The following is a 17,640-nucleotide window of genomic DNA, read 5'->3' as shown; positions in this document are numbered from 1 at the left end:
ACGCGGCCAATCCCGTGCGACTGGGCGGGGCGTGCTCCAGCCGCCCGCAGCCGAGCTCGTGCGGTGCTGAGCTCCCGGCGGCTGCCTAGGTTCCAGACTCACTCGCTGCGGAGTCTTCTACCTGTTCCTCACACCCTCTTAGGTACAAAAGGATCTGCCTTAAAGGCCAGCCTGACACCCTAAGCCATGTCCTTACACAGATTTGAGAGGACAACAGGCACGTGCGTGGAGATGCGAAAGATAACGGGTGAGGACACCTTCACCACGTGAGGGTCCTGATTCCTATCTCCCTGTCTGATAAACGAGAGACGGCGTACAAAGCTCCAGGCAGAGAGCCTGGCACAGAGCCGGTCCTGACAGATGATGGACAGGTAGATAGAAGATAGACGTCCTTTTCCTTCACCTCTCTAAAGGAACGCTCAAGATATGCTTTAGTTGAGCACTTGTCCCAAACAGAACTCCTTAGCCTGGCCTTCAAGGTCTTTTGAAGTTTGGTATTTCCTCTGATTTCTTGCTGCTCTTTTGCACGTGTAATAAAGCCAAACCGTAGTACTTACCTCTTCCTTCCTGGTTTATGCTTCCCAGGAAAGCTTACCATCTAGGCATGACCAAATTCCTCTTTTCTTAAAGGTATAGCTCAAATGCTGCCTCCTGTAGGCACTTTTTGTGATGCTTTCCTCATCACCTCCATGGCATTTTCTTTCACAGGGTGAGTTTTCATTCCTCTGAACTGAGGAGGATTTTTGTCTATGCATTTCTTATGATCCCTGAATCTGTTCCTGGTAATTATGTTTCTGTCATCTTCTCTACAGGAAGCTCATAGCAGGTGAGTCCATGCCTTATTTCTCAGGATGTACAGTATCTACCACTGAGAAAAGCTTAGAAGATACTTGTTGAAAGAGAAAACAGGAGTTGCCATTGTGGCTCAGTGGGTTAAGAACCTGACATAGTGTCCGTGAGGATTCAGGTTCAATTCCTGGCCTCGCTCAATGGGTTAAAGATCCGACGTTGCCTGCGAGCTGCAGAGTAGGTCGAAGATGTGACTTGAATCTGGTGTTGCTGTGGGTGTGGTGTGGGCCAGCAGCTGTAGCCCCAACTCGACCCCTAGCTAGGGAATTTCTGTATGCCACAGGTATGGCCATAAAAAAAAAAAAAAAAAAAAAAGAGAGAGTGAGAGAGAACAAATGAATGAATGTATTTAAGAAGGTAAGAAGGAAAGAAAAAAGACCATTCTTAAAGCCTGGAGAATTGCTGCAAACATCCAAGGTTTTGTCTTGGGAACTACTCCTTGACAATTCAACCCATCTCCCTGACTGCATTTTGTGACTTCTTTCTTCTACTAAACTTCCAAATATTTGCATTCATTTTATTTGTTCTATACTGGGGAGGGTGGGCAAGGAGTGCGGTTTTTCCTGAGTGACGTTATTATATACTCCAACTCAACTTTAGAAAATAAGTTTATATTCATCCAGATCTAACAAGATGTCCTTGATGTCGGAAGATTTTCTTCTTTAAGAACCAAAAAATGTAGTTCTCTTGATAATCGGAGGTTAGGCCAGATGCAATTAGAGAGTTTGACGAACAAAAAAATCCCCGCCCGTCTAAACTATTCCCAGCAAAAATGAAAATGAGGAAGTTCTCCTGTGGTGCAGTGGGTTAAGGATCTGATGTTGCTGCACCTGTGGTGCCGTTCAAAACTGCAGCATGAGTTCAATCCCTGGCCCGGGAACTTCCACATGCCATAGGTATAGACAAAACAAAAATGGAGATAAAATGAAGTCAACTTTAGAAACAAAAACTTAAGAGAATTTGTCATCAGCAGACATACAATAAAGAGAATATTAAAGTATCCTTCAAGCAGGAGGAAAATTACCTACTTGGAAGCCTGGAAATGCAGGAAGGAATAAAGACCAACAAAAAAGGCAAATATGTGAGTGAATTTAAATAAACACTAACCATTTGAACAGTAATAATAATAAAATTTTGTAGATATATATATCCACAACATTTATATATTAAAATATACAAACAATAATAAAAATTGTTGGATAAATGTGTAGGTCTGGGAGGAATGAAATATCCTTTAGGCTGAAAGAAAATAATCCTAGATAGACGCTCAGAGATGAAAATTCTGATGAAGGGCAATAGAAGAGGGTAAATATGCAGGCAAATTTAAGTGAATATTGTCTAAAACAGTTCTAATAATGTTTTATGGGAGTTCCCATTGTGGCTCAGTGGACATGAACCTGACTAGCATCCATGAGGATGTGGGTTCAATCCCTGGTCACACTCAGTGGTTAAGGATCTGGCATTGCTTCAAGCTGTGGTGTAGGCCAGCAGCTGTAGCTCCAATTAGACTCCTAAGCCTGGGAACTTCCATATGCTGCAGGTGCGGCCCTAAAAAAGACAAAAAAAATTTTTAGTGTTTTTTGGAGTTCAAAAAAATATATAATTAAAATACGGGACAACAGCATATGATTTTCAGGGAGGAAAGCTGAAGTCAAAGGCTTCTAAGGTTGCAGCACTGCCTAAGGTTGCAGCAAAATAAAAGTACTAATTTACATTAGACTTTAATAAGTTAAGGATGCATATTAATATCTCTAGCACAACCACTGAAAGAATGGTAATACAATGTATAACTACCAAATTAATAGAATATAAAACTATCAAGATAATAAAATGATTTTAAAAAATCAATCCAAAAGAAGGCAAGAAAGGAGAGAAAGAGGAACACAGAAGAGGTGGAAAAACTAGACAAAAATTAGTAAGATGTTAGACTTAAGCCAGTAACTGCAGTAAATGAAAACAGACTAAATGCTTTAATTAAAAGACACAGAGGGAGTTCCGTGGTAGCCTAGTGGTTAAGGATCTAGTGAGGTCACTGCCATGGCCCAAGTGGCTGCTGTTTCAGGGTTTGATCCCTGGCCCAGGAACTTCCATGTGCTGTAGGCAAGGCCAAACAAACAAACAAACAACGACATAGGATCTCTGGATATGGCACAACGGGATTGGTGGCATCTTGGGAGTGCTGGGACTTGGGTTCGATCCCTGGGTCCTAACAGTGGGTTAGGAATCCAGCATTGCCACAGCTGTGGCTTGGGTTGCAACTGCAACTGATCTGGCTCCAATCTGATTCCTGGCCCGGGAACTCCATATATTGTCAGGCAGGCCAAAAATGGGAAGGGAAAAAAAAAAAAAAGACATAGATGATCAGGTTGCTTAAAAAACAAAACTCTGATGAGAGAGATTCATAAAATATAAAGATTAAGAAAGGATGATTTCTTTAAAAATACAAAAAACCCGGAGTTCCCATCGTGGCTCAGTGGTTAAGGAATCCAACTAGGAACCATGAGGTTGTGGGTTCGATCCCTGGCCTTGCTCAGTGGGTTAAGGATCTGGTGTTGCCGTGAGCTGTGGTGTAGGTTGCAGACGCAGCTCAGATCCCACATTGCTCTGGCTGTGGTGTAGGCCAGCAGCTACAGCTCCGATTTGACCCCTAGCCTGGGAACCTCCATATGCCGCAGGAGCGGCCCAAGAAATGGCAAAAAAGACAATGAATAAATAAATAAATAAATAAAAATACAAAAACCCCAAACACTAACCAAAAGAAAATGTTAATCTGACAGGAAGACATAAAGATTCTAAACTGGAATACGCTTAATAACACAGCCTCAAATTTAATAAAGCAAAAATTACAGAACTTCAAGGAAAAGCAGACAAACCTGCAACCATACTTGAAGATTTTAACATACTTAAGAACTGGTAGAAGCAGGCAAAATATTAGCAATGACACAGAATATTTAAAACAGATGATTCAAGAACTTGGCCTAATTAAAATCATCCAGCTACCAAAGGCACCTTCTTTTTAAATAGATAAAGATAATTGGTGTAGTGGCCACTTCTTTGGAAATTGATAGGGGAAGTCACTAGAAGAGAGAGCATGTTCTTTGCTTTTTCAGTGTCAGATGAACAAGGGAGCACTGTGTCTGCAGACATTCCTGAGACATCTTTGCTGAGATAAAGGAAACAGGAGGAAAAAGGGCCTAGAGAAAGCTGAAGAAGCAATGTGGAAAGCAAGTTATTCTCATCAGAGATGAAAGTTTTGGAGTAGATTTTTTGAGGAAATAGTTGCAAAAAGACCACTTAAAAAATTTTGGCAATTACAGCATGGATGAAACAAAAATGAAGCTCAAATAACTTTTTTGTTGAGGTATCGCTGATGCACAATATTATATGTTTCAGGTGCACACCACAGTGATTCACCATTTTTAAAGGTCATGTTCCATTTACAGTTTTTATAAAATATTGGCCACATTCCCTGTGTTGTACACTATACCCCTGTAGCTTAGTTCATCAGTCATAGTTTGTATCTAATTCCCTACCTCTATTTTGCCCCTCCCCCCAAAGATCAAGCAGCCTCAGATAAGATGGAGAAGACTAAGATATCTTTATTTTTTAATTTTTCGTCCTTTTCCATTGCCCCCCCCCCCCACCATATGTAAGTTCCCAGGCCAGGGATCAAATCCAAGCAGCATCTGCAACCTATGTCACAGCTGCAGCAACACTGGGTCCTTAACCTACTGCATTGGGCCAGGGCTTGAACTGGAGAAGCCACAGAGACAAGACTGATCACTACCCCCGTGCACCACAGAGGGAACTCTAAGAAAGAGGAGACAAGGATCATATTCCCACTTGACATGACCTTCCAGATACCATTCCTTGTGGCTAGCAAACTGCCTTAGTAAAAAAGCTGAATTGTAAATTATCTCATTTCTATTGTTTTTCGTTTGTTTGTTTGTCTTTTCAGGGCTGCACCTGCAGCATATAGAGCTTCCCAGGCTAGGATTCAAATCAGAGTTACAGCTGCTGGCCTATGCCACAGCAATACTGGATATGAGCCATGTCTGTGACCTACACCACAGCTCACAGCAACACAACGAGGGATCCTCAACCCACTGAGCAAGGCCAGGGATCGAACCCACCTCCTCATGAATATTAGCCGGGTTCATTAACCACTGAGCCACAATGGGAACTCCAAAACACTTTGAGTTTTCATTCTCTCCTCTCGTTTGGTTGCTTATTTGACTATAACATGCAGCCATTTTTACTATTTGGAAACATAGCTGTGTATATTTATTTTTAATTTGTTCTGCTGAATATTTTTAGAATGGTGTTTTCTTTATTAATTCTCACTTTAGGGAGTTCCCATCATGGCTTAGTGGAAACAAATCTGACTAGCATCCATGAGGGCGTGGGTTTGATCCCTGGCCTTGCTCAGTTAAGGATCTGGTGTTGCTGTGGCTGTGGCATAGGCTGGCTCCGATTCAACCCCTAACCTGGGAACCTCCATATGCCACGGGGGTGGCCCTAAAAAGACTAAATAAATAAATAAATTTTCATTTTAATTAACTCACTCTTGAACCTGTATTATTATTAATGTTTAGTTATAGTTTAAGTGAAAATAAATTTATGATAAAACAAATACTTGAGAGCACTGACCCAGGAATCTATAATGGGAAAGACTGAATTCTGGTAATGATTTCATTGATGAGTTAAGTGAATTAACCTTGATACAATTAGAGTGCATAATACAAATACTATATTGAATATGTCCCTGGTAAATAATTAGATCTCTTATTTCTACAAATATGACTTCAGGATTAATATTCATTTAACTTTTTTTTCTGTAGTTGATCTAATTAAGTATATGAATTTTAATAAAGTTTCTTGGGATAACTTTACAGTGATGCATTATGACAGTGGGCATCAAGGGCCTGAAATAAAATTTTTTTTCAGTTCTTCCTTTTCATCTTTCACTTTCACTTTTCATCTTTCACTTCCAGCTTTTGGACCAGGCAGTTCTTTTGGATTTTGTATCCCATTTGTATAACTTTCCTGTGATCCCAAATTATAGTAATGATACTCTCGAGCATGTCCACTGATGAATCTTCAACTGTAGAAAGCATTACTGACTGATGGCTTCAGCTGCTGCACTTCAAGGTTTATCTCCACATCCACATTGAGTCCATGCCTGGGATACTAAGGCAGCAAGATCCAGATCACTGCTGATAGGGTGACTCCCCATTAGCTTATTGGATTTTCTCTGAACCTCACAGCAGTTTGATTCTCCTCTTTAGCCTACTTTCCTTCTCTCTCTCCTTCACAAAGGGTCAGACCTGAATTGCAGCCTGATGGCTCTCCCAAGCATCCCCTGGCTTCTTCCTCATTCTCCTTCAAAGCTATTTCCCCTAAAAGAATCTCTTGCATGTTTAATCTTATCTTGGCATCTGCTTCTTTGAGAACCAAATATATGTAATAAAAAGAATCAACAAAATTGATTCTTTGGTTCTTTGAAAAAACATACAGTAAATAAAAATTTGGTGAGATTGATAAAAAATAAAGGTGAAATAACAAGTGTTAAGAACAGAAAAGTTGACATCAGTACAGATCATATAGACATTGAAAACATAAAAGAGATACTCCTTTGAGAAGACTTGCATTCATATCAAGGAAATCTGGATAAAATATTTTGGCATATCTATCTGAAGGCACCCAAAAAGCTACCCTGAGCAGGTCCTGTTGTGGCCCAGTGGAAAGGAAGCTGACTAGTATACATAAGGATGCAGATTCAATTCCTGGCCTCGCTCAATGGGTGAAAGATCCGGTGTTGCCATGAGCTGTGGTATAGATACTGTTCGGATACTGTGTTGCTGTGGCTGTGGCGTAGGCCAGCAGCTGTAGCTTTGATTCAAGCCCTAGCCTAGAAACTTTCATATGCTGCAGGTGTGGCTCTAAAAAGCAAAAAAAAAAAAAAAAAAAAAAAAAAAGCTGCCTTGATGTATCAGATCAGGGATGGAACTCAGGCCATAGAAGTGACCAGAGCAATAGTAGTGATAATGTCTTATCCTTAACCCACTATGCCCCCAGGAAACTCCACTGTAGTGTTATTTTCTTCAGGAATGTCAATAAATGGACTCACATAGTATGTTAAGTTATTACATTGCTTTTCTTCATTCAGAATAATGCCCTTGAGATTTGTGCAAATATTTAGAAAATTTCCAGGGATTTAGAGGTCCTTCCGTTATTGATTTTAATATAACTCCACTGTGGTCAGAGAATATAACTGTAACATTTCAATCCATTTAAATGTGTTGAGACTATTTTATGACCTGGCATATGGACTACCTTGCTGGATGTTCCTTTTATACTTGAAGAAATGTCTACTGTTTTGGGGTAAAATGTTCTATAAATATCAGTTAAGACAAGCTGGTTGAGAGTATTGTTCAATTCTATATTCTGTCTACATTTTATAAACCAAATACTGAGAGAGAAGTGTTAAAATTTCCAACTATAATTATTACTTTATATATATCTTCTTTGTAATTCTTTCAGATTTTAGTTAATTAAACTCTATCTCTTGGTATAAAAAAAAAGCCAATTCACAGACATTCTGGATTCTGTTATGTTCTTAAGAAAAAATACTGGGGTTTTTGCTTTAGAAAGAAGAAATCTGCTTGGACTCATTCCCTGTGGAGTGCAGCAGCTTATGTTTCTGCTTAATTCTTCATTTAAACAAAGATTTGGCCGGTGTTTTTGCTCAGACTATGGGCTTGACCCTCTGTCGTTCCCCGGATGATCAGTTTTCCCTTCTGAATGTCAAGCTGCTCTGCTAACCCAGCCTCTGTTCTCTGCTATTGTAAACTCACAGGGCTTCAGCTTTTGCCACCTGAGGCGCACATCTGCTGGGGAATCTATATTGTCAGAGGGCAGCAAACACACCTCTCACCTAGCGCTGTTGTTTTGCAAGGAATCCTGGCTGCTATCTCGGCAGACCCTTGGCATGCATTTCAGAGGTCAGCCAGGGATTTGCAGAGTTTATACTTGAATTTGGATCTCATCCGTTTCTGTGGGCCCTTTGTTTCAGGATTCCCCCATCCCCTAAGCTTCCGGATTCTCTTCAAACAACCCTGAATTTGCCACCACCTTGAGCCAGTAAGACTGTAGCATTTCACAGCTGGATTTGAAGGGGTGAGGACACGATCAGGTAAAGACCCACAGATGCATGATTATTACCAGTTGCTGGGTAAATGGTTTCCTATGGTTTCTGTGAGTATGTACACAGTTCTTGATGTGGAAAAGAGCTCGGTTTGTTGGAGGAACTAAAAGATGGATCTGGCTGGATCACAATGAGCAAAAAAGAAAGGGTGAAGATGATGTTGGCGAGGTGGACAGGTTTTTCCTATAAATGCTATATTTTATTGTAAGCACGACTGGAAGTCACTGACAGTTTCTTTTCTCTCCTCTCCTCTTCTCTGCTTTTCTGTTTTACAGCTGAACCTGTGGCATGTGGAAGTTCTCAGGCTAGGGGGAATCACAGAGCTGCAGCTGAGGCCTAAGCCACAGCCACAGCAAAACTGGATCCAAGCCCCATCTACAGCCTACACCACAGCTGGTGGCAATTCCGATCCTTAACCCAGTGAGTGAGGCTAAGAATGGAATCTGTACATTCCAGTCCTCACAGAGACAATGTAGGGTCCTTAACCCACTGAGCTGCCACAAAGCAGAACTAAAGTCACTGACAGTTTTTAAAACAAAGGAGCAGGATACTCTGTATTTTAAAAATCAAGCTCTGACTACTTAGTCAAGTTAAGGTTCAACCGCCAGCCTGGCACAGTAGGTTAAAGGATCCACGGAGTTCCCCGTCGTGGCTCAGTGGTTAATGAATCCGACTAGGAACCATGAGGTTGCGGGTTCGGTCCCTGCCCTTGCTCAGTGGGTTAGCGATCCGGCGTTGCCGTGAGCTGTGGTGTAGGTTGCAGACGCGGCTCGGATCCCACATTGCTGTGGCTCTGGCGTAGGCCGGTGGCTAACAGCTCCATTTGACCCCTAGCCTGGGAACCTCCATATGCCATGGGAGCAGCCCTAGAAAAGGCAAAAAGACAAAAAATAAATAAATAAGTAAGTAATAATAAAGGATCCAGAGTTGCTGCACCTGCCGTGTAGGTTGCAACTGTGGCTGAGATCTGATCCCTGGCCCCATAATTCCATATGCTGTGGGGCAGTCAAAAAAAAAAAAAAAAATTAGCTGGAGGGAGGAAAAGAATGGAAGCAGGTGAGCCAGCAACCATGTTTACTAAAACCAAAAATAGAAAAGGCTTTAGGGCTTCTGGCTATGACTGCCTAGCTTATATCAAGAAAAACTCCTGCTGAGAACATCTAGAAGAGTTAGTAAAATAGATTTTAAAATCTTTTTTGCAGGGGGAGAATTTTCTTTTTGATGATTTTTATTTTTTCCATCATAGCTGATTTACAGTGTTCTGTTAATTTTCTACTGTACAGCAAGGTACCCAGTCACACATACATATATACATTCTTTTTTTTTCACATTATCATGCTCCACCCTAAATGACTTGGTATAGTTCCCAGTGCTATACAGCAGGATCTCATTGCCTATCCATTCCAAAGGCAATAGTTTGCATCTATTAACCCCAAATTCCCAGTCCATCCCACTCCCTTCTTGAGGGGGAGAATTTTTAATTGTGGTAAAAAAAATAAAATAAAATGTACCTTCTTAAGTGTACAGTTTAGCAGTGTTAATTCACACTGTTAATAGATCTCTAGAATTTTTTCATCTTGCAAAGCTGAAACTCCATACTCCCTGGCACAACTCCCCATTTTCCCCTCCTTTCAACCCCTGGCAACCATCATTCTACTTTCTTTCCCATGGTTTTAACTGCTCTAAATAGCTCTTACACATAGAATCATATAATATTTGTCCTTTTGTTATTGACTTATTTCACTCAGCATAATATTCTCAAGGTTCATCCAGTGCTGTAGCATGTGGCAAAATTTCCTTCTTTTAAAAAGCTGAGCAAAATTCCATTGCATGTGCATATCACATTTTCTTTATTTATCTGTAGATGGACATTTGGGCTGTTGGTCACTTGGCTATTATGAATAATGTGAACTGAACACAAGTGTGCAAATTATCTCTTTAAGATGCCGCTTTCAATTCTTTTTGATACATACCCAGAAATGGATTATATGGTAATTCTAATTTTAGTTTTTAAAGACACGTCCATATTTTCTTCCATAGAGGCTGTGCCATTTTGCATTCCTTCCAGTGGTGCACAAGGGTCCCAATGTCTCCACATTCTTATCAACACTTGCTTTTTCTGTTTGTCTGTTTAAATATTTTTACAGTTGCTATCCTAATGGGTGGGAGGTGATAGCTAACTACAGTTTTGATTTGTTTTTTGTTGTTGTTGTTATTGGCCATTAATATGTCTTTTTTGGTGAAATCCCTATTGAGGTCTTTTGCCCAATTCTTAATTGGGTTACTTTTTTTATGGTTGAACTGTAGCAGCTCTTTGAATATAATGGATATTAATCTCTGATTAGATACATGATTTGCAATGATTTTCTCCCATTCTATAGGTTGCCTTTACACATTGTTGACTGTTTCCTTTAATGGGCAGAGGGTTTTGTTTTGGTTTTGTTTTTTTGAGAGCCACTGTGGTCAGATTCTTAACCCACTGTGCCACAGGGGGAACTCCAGTGTGCAGAGGTTTTTAAGTTTGGTGTAGTCTCATTTGTCCACTTTGGCTTTTGCGGCTAAAAATCTTTATGGGTTTTTTTTTTTTTTTTTTTTTTTTTGGCTGTACTCACAACATGCAGAAGTTCCCAGGCCATGGACAGAACGCTGTGCCTCAGTAGCAAAGCAGCGACCTGAGACATAACCATAACAATGGCAGGTCCTTAAGCCACTGAGTCACACAAGAACTCTGCTAAAAATCTTTTTGAAAAGGCATCAAATCTTTTTGAGAAGCCAAGATTCAGGGGAAAAGTTGAGAGATGAACCCTGAGGCATTTTCTGATTTGTAAGTGGCAGCTAAGAATCTGAGAGGCTGAGTGGCAGAAAGCAGTAGCTGTGAGACTGAAAAGCTGGGCAGCAATTGGGCTGGACTTGTCAAGTGTCCCTGTGGAGTTACATTCCAGGATTAAGACGGTTCAGAAACAGATAATTCAGAAACCGATCAGCCATCATAAAGACAGAAACTCAGTTTGGAATTGGAATGGTCCTATTCTGGCATAAAGTAATCTGCCCCTACTCTAATAACCTCTAATACTCTCTGGAGGAAGATAACACCATGCAGATTCTTAACTTATCTTTATAGTTTTTCAAGCTTAAGATCAGGGTGCACTAAAAAAAATGTATCAAGCTTATCAAGGAACAAGACCAAACGGTGGAAAACCAAGAGGGGAAAAAAACAAAAAAACAAAAAACCCAAGACACCAAACTAGAATAGAGACATACAGAAAAATCTAGATATTGGAATTACCAGGAAAGATGTCCTATATGTATAGAGCTGAATAAGAGACTCCAACATATGTCTATGTCCTAATCCCCAACCCTATGATTACGTTATCTTGCTCATTCAAAGGGACCTTGTAGATGTGATTAAGTTAAAGCTTAAGGCTCTTGAGAAAGGGAAATCATGCTGGATTATCTGGATGGACCCGGTGTAATTATAAAGGTGCTTATGAGAGAAAGTCAATAGAATCGGTGTCAGTAGTACAGATGATGGCAGTAGCTAGAGATGGAAATAATGCATGGAAGCCGAAAAGGGCAGGAAAGTAGATTCTGCACTCAGTGTCTCCAGGAGTAACCAGCTCTGGCAGCACCTTGGTTTTAGCTCAGTGAGATTCATCTCGGACTCCTGATGGCCTCAACTGTAACACAATACATTTGTGGTGTTTTAAGGCACTGAGTTTGTGGCAATTTGTTACAGCAATAATGGGAAACCAACACCCAGCCTAATAGGGGAGACAATTATATCAACATGCAATTTGGAAGAAGTAAATAAGATGGAAACACAAGGGTGTTAGTGCTCAGTCCAAGCTGAGATTCACAGAATCAGATACGATGGTAACCGTACATGGTCCCATAATCACTGGTTACCCATGGCTGCTGGACTCCATGGATGCTGAGTGGCAGATTTTATAGTAATTAGGAGGCTGAAACAAAATTTCATTATATCTCTAAGTAACAAGTTTGATGTAATGAACACACTACTCTACATTCGATACTTAACTTTGTTTTCAGGCTCACATGAATTTTCTCATTTTACCACTTATTGGTTTACAAATTAGGATATAAATGAAGTCTCATAATATTTGAAAGAATCGTTATCACACAGTCATCTCTAACTATATGCAGTTGAGTTACCATAACAATTTTAAATAAGTTAAAAATCCCCATGCATTTGGAGATTTAAAAACACATGCAACATCACACATAAAAATAATTGCTGCGTCAAAGAGGAAATTATAATGAACACTGAACTTACTAAAAATGTCCAGATGGCAGTGAGCTAGAAAGCTCTAGTCAACTTCTTCAGGATGGTGAGATTAGTGAAGCTGCCAGTGCATCTGAACATCCTGGGAAGAAATTTAGACAATTGGTGAAGACTTTCAGGTTGAATTGGTAAAAACAAAACTAAGGAAACAACATTTAAAAAAAAAAAAGATAATTTTTTTCTAAAGCTTTTCTAAGCTTTTCTAAAGCTTTGCATTAGAAAAGAAACCAGTCTACTACATGGCTCAACTATGAGTTGCATTAACAGAGTCATAACAAAGAATATTTACCTACCCAAATTATTATATAGTTTACATAATATATATAATATTGGAGAAAAAGATGGATGACAGAGATATGGATGGTGGGGTGAAGTGAAGAAGATAGTTATATCCTCATCTCCCATAGTGGAAAGATAATATATAGTTCCCAAAGTCAAAGATTAAAGAAGTTATACTGTAGTTATGCTATTGAGAGAAACAGAAGTAAATACTAAAATAATCAACTAAAAGAGATAGAAGTGGTTGCCTTTGGGGATGGGATAATGAGGGAAGAGGTAAGTGCGGTTTTGCTGTTTTTCATAACAAATTGTATATAACTGTGTGATTCTAGACCACAGGCTGGCAAATCTTTTCTATAAAGTGCTAGATAGTAAATATTCCAGGCTGTGCAGGCCATATGGTCTCTGTTGCAACTACTTAACGATGACTTTGTGGTGCACAAGCACCATAGACCATCCATAAACAAATGGATATTGCCGCATTCCAATAAAACTTTATTAATAGACACTGAAATTTGAATTTTATGTAATTTCAGTTGTCATAAAATATTTTTTCTTTTCATTTAAAAAATGAAAAAAATCATTCATAGTTTATGGGCTGTGTAAAAATAGACTTGGATTGAGCTGTAGTTTTCTAATCACTGCTCTAAACAATGTGCATTTATAAATATTAAACAAATAAAATCCCAACACACCTTTTGCAAAACGAAACTAGAAGGAGACTTTATTTTTATCTTGATGAAATGTACATTTAAAAAAACTATAGCAGGAGTTCCCGTCATGGCACAGTGGTTAATGAATCCAACTAGGAAACATGAGGTTGAGGGTTCGATCCCTGGCCTTGCTCAGTGGCTTGGGGATCCAGCATTGCCGTGAGCTGTGGTGTAGGTTGCAGACAAGGCTTGGATCCCGTGTTGCTGTGGCTCTGGCGTAGGCCAGCGCCTACAGCTCCAATTCGACCCCAAGCCTGGGAATCTCCATATGCCATGGTAGCGGCCCAAGAAATGGCAAAAAGACAAAAAACAAAAACAAAAACAAACAAAAAAAACTATAGCAAACATCTTTCTTTTCATGACCAAAACTTGCGTGTATGCACTTCCTTCAAAAAATCAGGAGCAAGACAGAGATGTCTGCTATCACCACTTCTATTCGGCATTGAACAGGTTCTGAAGAATGCAGAAAGACAATAAGAAAAATACATCAGGATTAAAAAGGAAAAACCAAAGCATCATTACACACAGATGATATAACTATGTAGAAAATGCAAAAGAATCTACAAATTGTTACAGTTAAAAGGAGAATTTAGCAGGGTGGCTGCATATAAGTTTAGTATCTATAAATCTATTATTTTGATATACTTGCAAGAAACTGTTAAAAACATTTAAAAAGATGCTATTTATAAGAGCAACCATTGAAAGCAGATTTAGTTTAAGTCTAACAAAAGATTCCAGGAAATTTATAGAGAAAATCATAAACTTTTATTGAAAGACATTAAGGAGAACCTGAATAAATAATAATCTTAGGAAGACTCAACACCACTAGAGAGATCTACTCTCACTAAATTGATTTAGTGCAATCCCAATCAAAATTCCAACAGGGTTTCCCATGGAAGTCCACAAATGTGGACTTTAAAATGTATTTGGAAAATCAAAGAATCAAAAATAAAAATATTCCTTAGGAGGAACCAGGTGTGGGGCTTGCCTTACTAGATACCAACACTTAAAAAGCTGTTTTAATTAAGACTGGAGTTTTGGGCATAGGGATGGATGAATTGTTCAATAACACAGACTTATATGCATGTGGAAACCTAACACATGATAAAGATAGCATTGATGGTCAGAGGGTTGAATCTCAGTCTTATGAGGATTAAATAAAGTAATATATATATAAAAGACTTAAAATGCTTCCCGGGACATTGTAAATGCAGAATAACTGTTAGATGCTGCTATCTTTACTATCACACCTAATCTCCCCTTACTCCTTTTTTTCCCCTCCTAATTATTCTAAATCTCATTAGCCAGAACTTAATGTTATGACCACACCTGACTACAGGCGAAGCTGGGAAAGGCAATCTTTGATTTGGGTGGCCATGGTCCAACCAAAAGCTGGTTTCTGTTAGTGGGAAGAAAGGAAAATGTGTCTTGGGAGGCAATTAATCTCTGGTAGAAAAATTAATGTCTGAACTATTTTTTTCTTTTTCTCTCTGCCCTCACCATGTGGAAGTTTCCAGGCCAGAGATCAAACCCAAGCCACAGCAGTAACCTGAGCCACAGCAGCGACAATGTTGGATCCTTGACCGCTAGGCCACCAGGGATCTCCTGAACTAACTCTTGACAACATTATAGTTGGTTGGGGGACCACGCCTGGACGGCACGCTCTTGTCTAAGGGATGGATTGGCATGTGTAAACTCAAGAAGGTCAGAGGCAGCAGGACCTGTTTGAGAAACTGCAGATGGTTTGGTACCTCAGCAGAGCAAAGTGGGTATAAACTGGGGAATAGATGAGGCAGAAAGTTTAGACAATAATAAGAGGGCAGATGGGAAACCTTATGTTATATCCTGTGAAGCATAAACTCCATGCCAAGGACAATGGGATTCACTGAAGGACTTAAAGTAGAACATTCTCTGATCAGACAGGTTTTGAGGAACTTCACTCAGTGTGTGGACAATGGAGAGAAAAGATCTCTCATGGGTCTATAGTAAAATGGTATGGTTAGGAAGACCCAGATTCTTTTCCAGGTTAGATTATTTTGTAAAGAAATATATGAATGAACAGATTGGGTATCTTCTTGACAGGTACACATCGTATTCCGACAAATTACTAAGAAAAATGTCTTTAGTGAGCTTTCACCAGAGATTTTCCTATTGTAGGAAACATATTTTAAATGTACATTAAGAAATACGTTCAGGAAGTTCCCTTATGGCACATCAAGTTAAGGACCTGATGTTGCCGTAGCTGTGGCATAGGCGGAAGCTGCGGCACTGGTTCGATCCCTGGCCTGGGAAACTTCTGCATGCTGCAAGTGCAGCCTAAAGAAAGAAAAGGAAAAAAGAAATAAGTTCACTAAGACCTCAGCATTTATAATAATCCTTTAAGAGCTTACCATTATTATTCTCACTTTACAAATGAGGAAACTGAGGCAGAGATTAAATTATTTGGCCCAATATCCCATGGCTAGTAAGTGGCAGAGCTATGATTCGGATCAACACAATTTGACTGTAGAATCTGTGCTTTTAATTACTACATTACACTTCCTGTTGCCCTGATTTAATAGATTAGTGAATATGCAGATTCAAATTGCTCTGACTTGTGATTTCAATGTATCATAATGAGCTATTGGGAGATTAATTACAGTGATTAAGACAAATGTGAAGAATACAGCAAAGTCAAACTCATGATCGCACGGGTAGTAAAAGGAAAAAAGTGTGCCAGCCGTTAGGTACTGATGTTACCTGCTATTTTCAAGTTTTCTTCTTCTTTTTTTTTTTTTTTTTTTTTTGTCTTTTTGTCTTTTGTTGTTGTTGTTGTTGCTATTTCCTGGGCCGCTCCCGCGGCATATGGAGATTCCCAGGCTAGGGGTCTCATCGGAGCTGTAGCCACCGGCCTATGCCAGAGCCACAGCAACGTGGGATCCGAGCCGCGTCTGCAACCTACACCACAGTTCACGGCAACGCCGGATCGTCAACCCACTGAGCAAGGGCAGGGACTGAACCCGCAACCTCATGGTTCCTAGTCGGATTCGTTAACCACTGCGCCACGATGGGAACTCCTCTTCCTCTTTTCTTTTCTAAAATGCCCAAGAAGACATCAAGCACCCCATGGGGGTGGGATCCACTTTTCTCATCTGCTTTTTCATAATAATCTCTGCATCTAGGATTGTGTCTGGTACATAGTGGGCATTCAAATATTTGACCTACTGTAGATTCACCGGCCTCAGGGAAAACTCTTCAAGAAACTGCTTACTTGCTTTGATAAAGTTAATTATTTTTGGTCCTTTATAAGATTACAGAAGACATTAAAAAAATTCCCATTGTTAAAAATTAAAGACATAGGTAGTCACAATAAAACTTGAAAATTCACTAATAACCAACACTTACTCTTTTCCAGTTGACTTCCTGTTGAGAGTGATTTGAGTTCTCTTAGTATTTACATGCACACATGCAAGTACACGTTTGTAGAAAAATACAAATGTAACCACAAATACACATTATTCTGCAGCTACCTTCTGTCAGTTTCTGGTGTCTCTATAAATCTACTTCATTTCTTTTAACACCGATCTAGCATTTCGTAGTATGCACATATTAAACTTTATGTATTTACTCCCTATTGATTGACATTTAAATCTCCTTACTACTATTAAAAACCATGCCGTAGTGAACACTGCCATGCAATTACCTGTACACATGCAGCATTACTGGGTAACATAGATCTGATCACCAAAAAGCCACTTGGTAGGTAGGCGCATTTTAGAACTCAAAACAGCTTTTCTTCTCCACTCCGTCGTCCCCGCCCTGCCTTTTTAGAGGAGGTGGGTAGAGAGCCCAAGAGAACAAGATAAGCAGAGAAGTAAAATTCCTCGCTTAAGTGTTCATAAAGTAACCCCTTCTCTTGAACACCTTCCCCCCCTCCAACTCAAGAAAAGGTGTGCAGGACAAGAGCTGAAAGAGCTCCGACAGGGGCGACCGGGAAGGCGTTGGCTGTACGGGCTTCTTGGAAGAAGCGCTTGGACAGCCACGTCCTCGAGGACCACACCTTCTTGTTCAGCCGCCGCTCCATCAATTTTGTGCTTTTCAGGCTAGACTGGGGGATAAATTCCCCTGGTATAAAAATGGCTTGGAGACAGTAGAGCGAAAGTGAAGATAACGATGGGGCGTGAGACATGAACTGAATGGTGGCGAGGCCGAAGTAGCAGCGGGAGGACACCGCAAGCACCGCCGCCGCCGCCATGGCCATCGCTTTCTGCCACCGCGGAGGACTCGCTTTCCCAGCGGTCCCCGCGGCC

The 17,640-nt window shown here is 40.1% G+C and overlaps 1 protein-coding gene and 1 long non-coding RNA gene across 4 annotated transcripts; one reads left to right on the top strand and one right to left on the bottom strand.

Moving 5' to 3' along the window:
- Window positions 1–22: 22 nt before the first annotated feature.
- Window positions 23–11,286, top strand: LOC146403518 (uncharacterized). Its single transcript, XR_014804165.1, has 3 exons — window positions 23–247; window positions 709–826; window positions 7,925–11,286. It is a non-coding gene; the product is annotated as an uncharacterized LOC146403518 (long non-coding RNA).
- Window positions 10,249–17,602, bottom strand: LOC146403517 (uncharacterized). 3 transcript variants are annotated; one of them, XR_014804164.1, is made up of 4 exons: window positions 17,391–17,602; window positions 17,034–17,153; window positions 12,351–12,441; window positions 10,249–11,733 (listed from the first exon to the last, which is right to left on the bottom strand). XR_014804164.1 is itself a non-coding variant. In XM_084957328.1 (3 exons), the coding sequence occupies exon 1, from the start codon at window positions 17,589–17,591 to the stop codon at window positions 17,271–17,273; it is 321 nt and encodes a 106-aa protein (XP_084813454.1). In that variant the 5' UTR covers window positions 17,592–17,602; the 3' UTR covers window positions 10,249–11,733; window positions 12,351–12,441; window positions 17,034–17,270. The 3 variants fall into 3 exon arrangements, 2 of the variants coding, with proteins under 2 accessions (XP_084813454.1, XP_084813455.1); XM_084957328.1 differs by having other exon boundaries at window positions 17,034–17,602; XM_084957329.1 differs by lacking the exons at window positions 10,249–11,733; window positions 12,351–12,441 and adding an exon at window positions 13,335–13,804 and having other exon boundaries at window positions 17,034–17,602.
- Between the last annotated feature and the right edge of the window lie 38 nt (window positions 17,603–17,640).

The sequence above is a fragment of the Sus scrofa genome, chromosome 5 (assembly GCF_054392235.1).
Source record: "Sus scrofa isolate SSC_HxYL_T2T_F1_AM1 chromosome 5, Sscrofa_HxYL_maternal_Yorkshire_Landrace_v2.0, whole genome shotgun sequence".
Classification (NCBI taxonomy): Eukaryota; Metazoa; Chordata; class Mammalia; order Artiodactyla; family Suidae; genus Sus; species Sus scrofa.
This window is presented reverse-complemented; position numbering and strand designations above follow the sequence as displayed.

Bases quoted from the DNA above. Each gene is read 5' to 3' on its own strand.
- LOC146403517 (XM_084957328.1), bottom strand. From the start codon at position 17,591: ATGGCCATGGCGGCGGCGGCGGTGCTTGCGGTGTCCTCCCGCTGCTAC.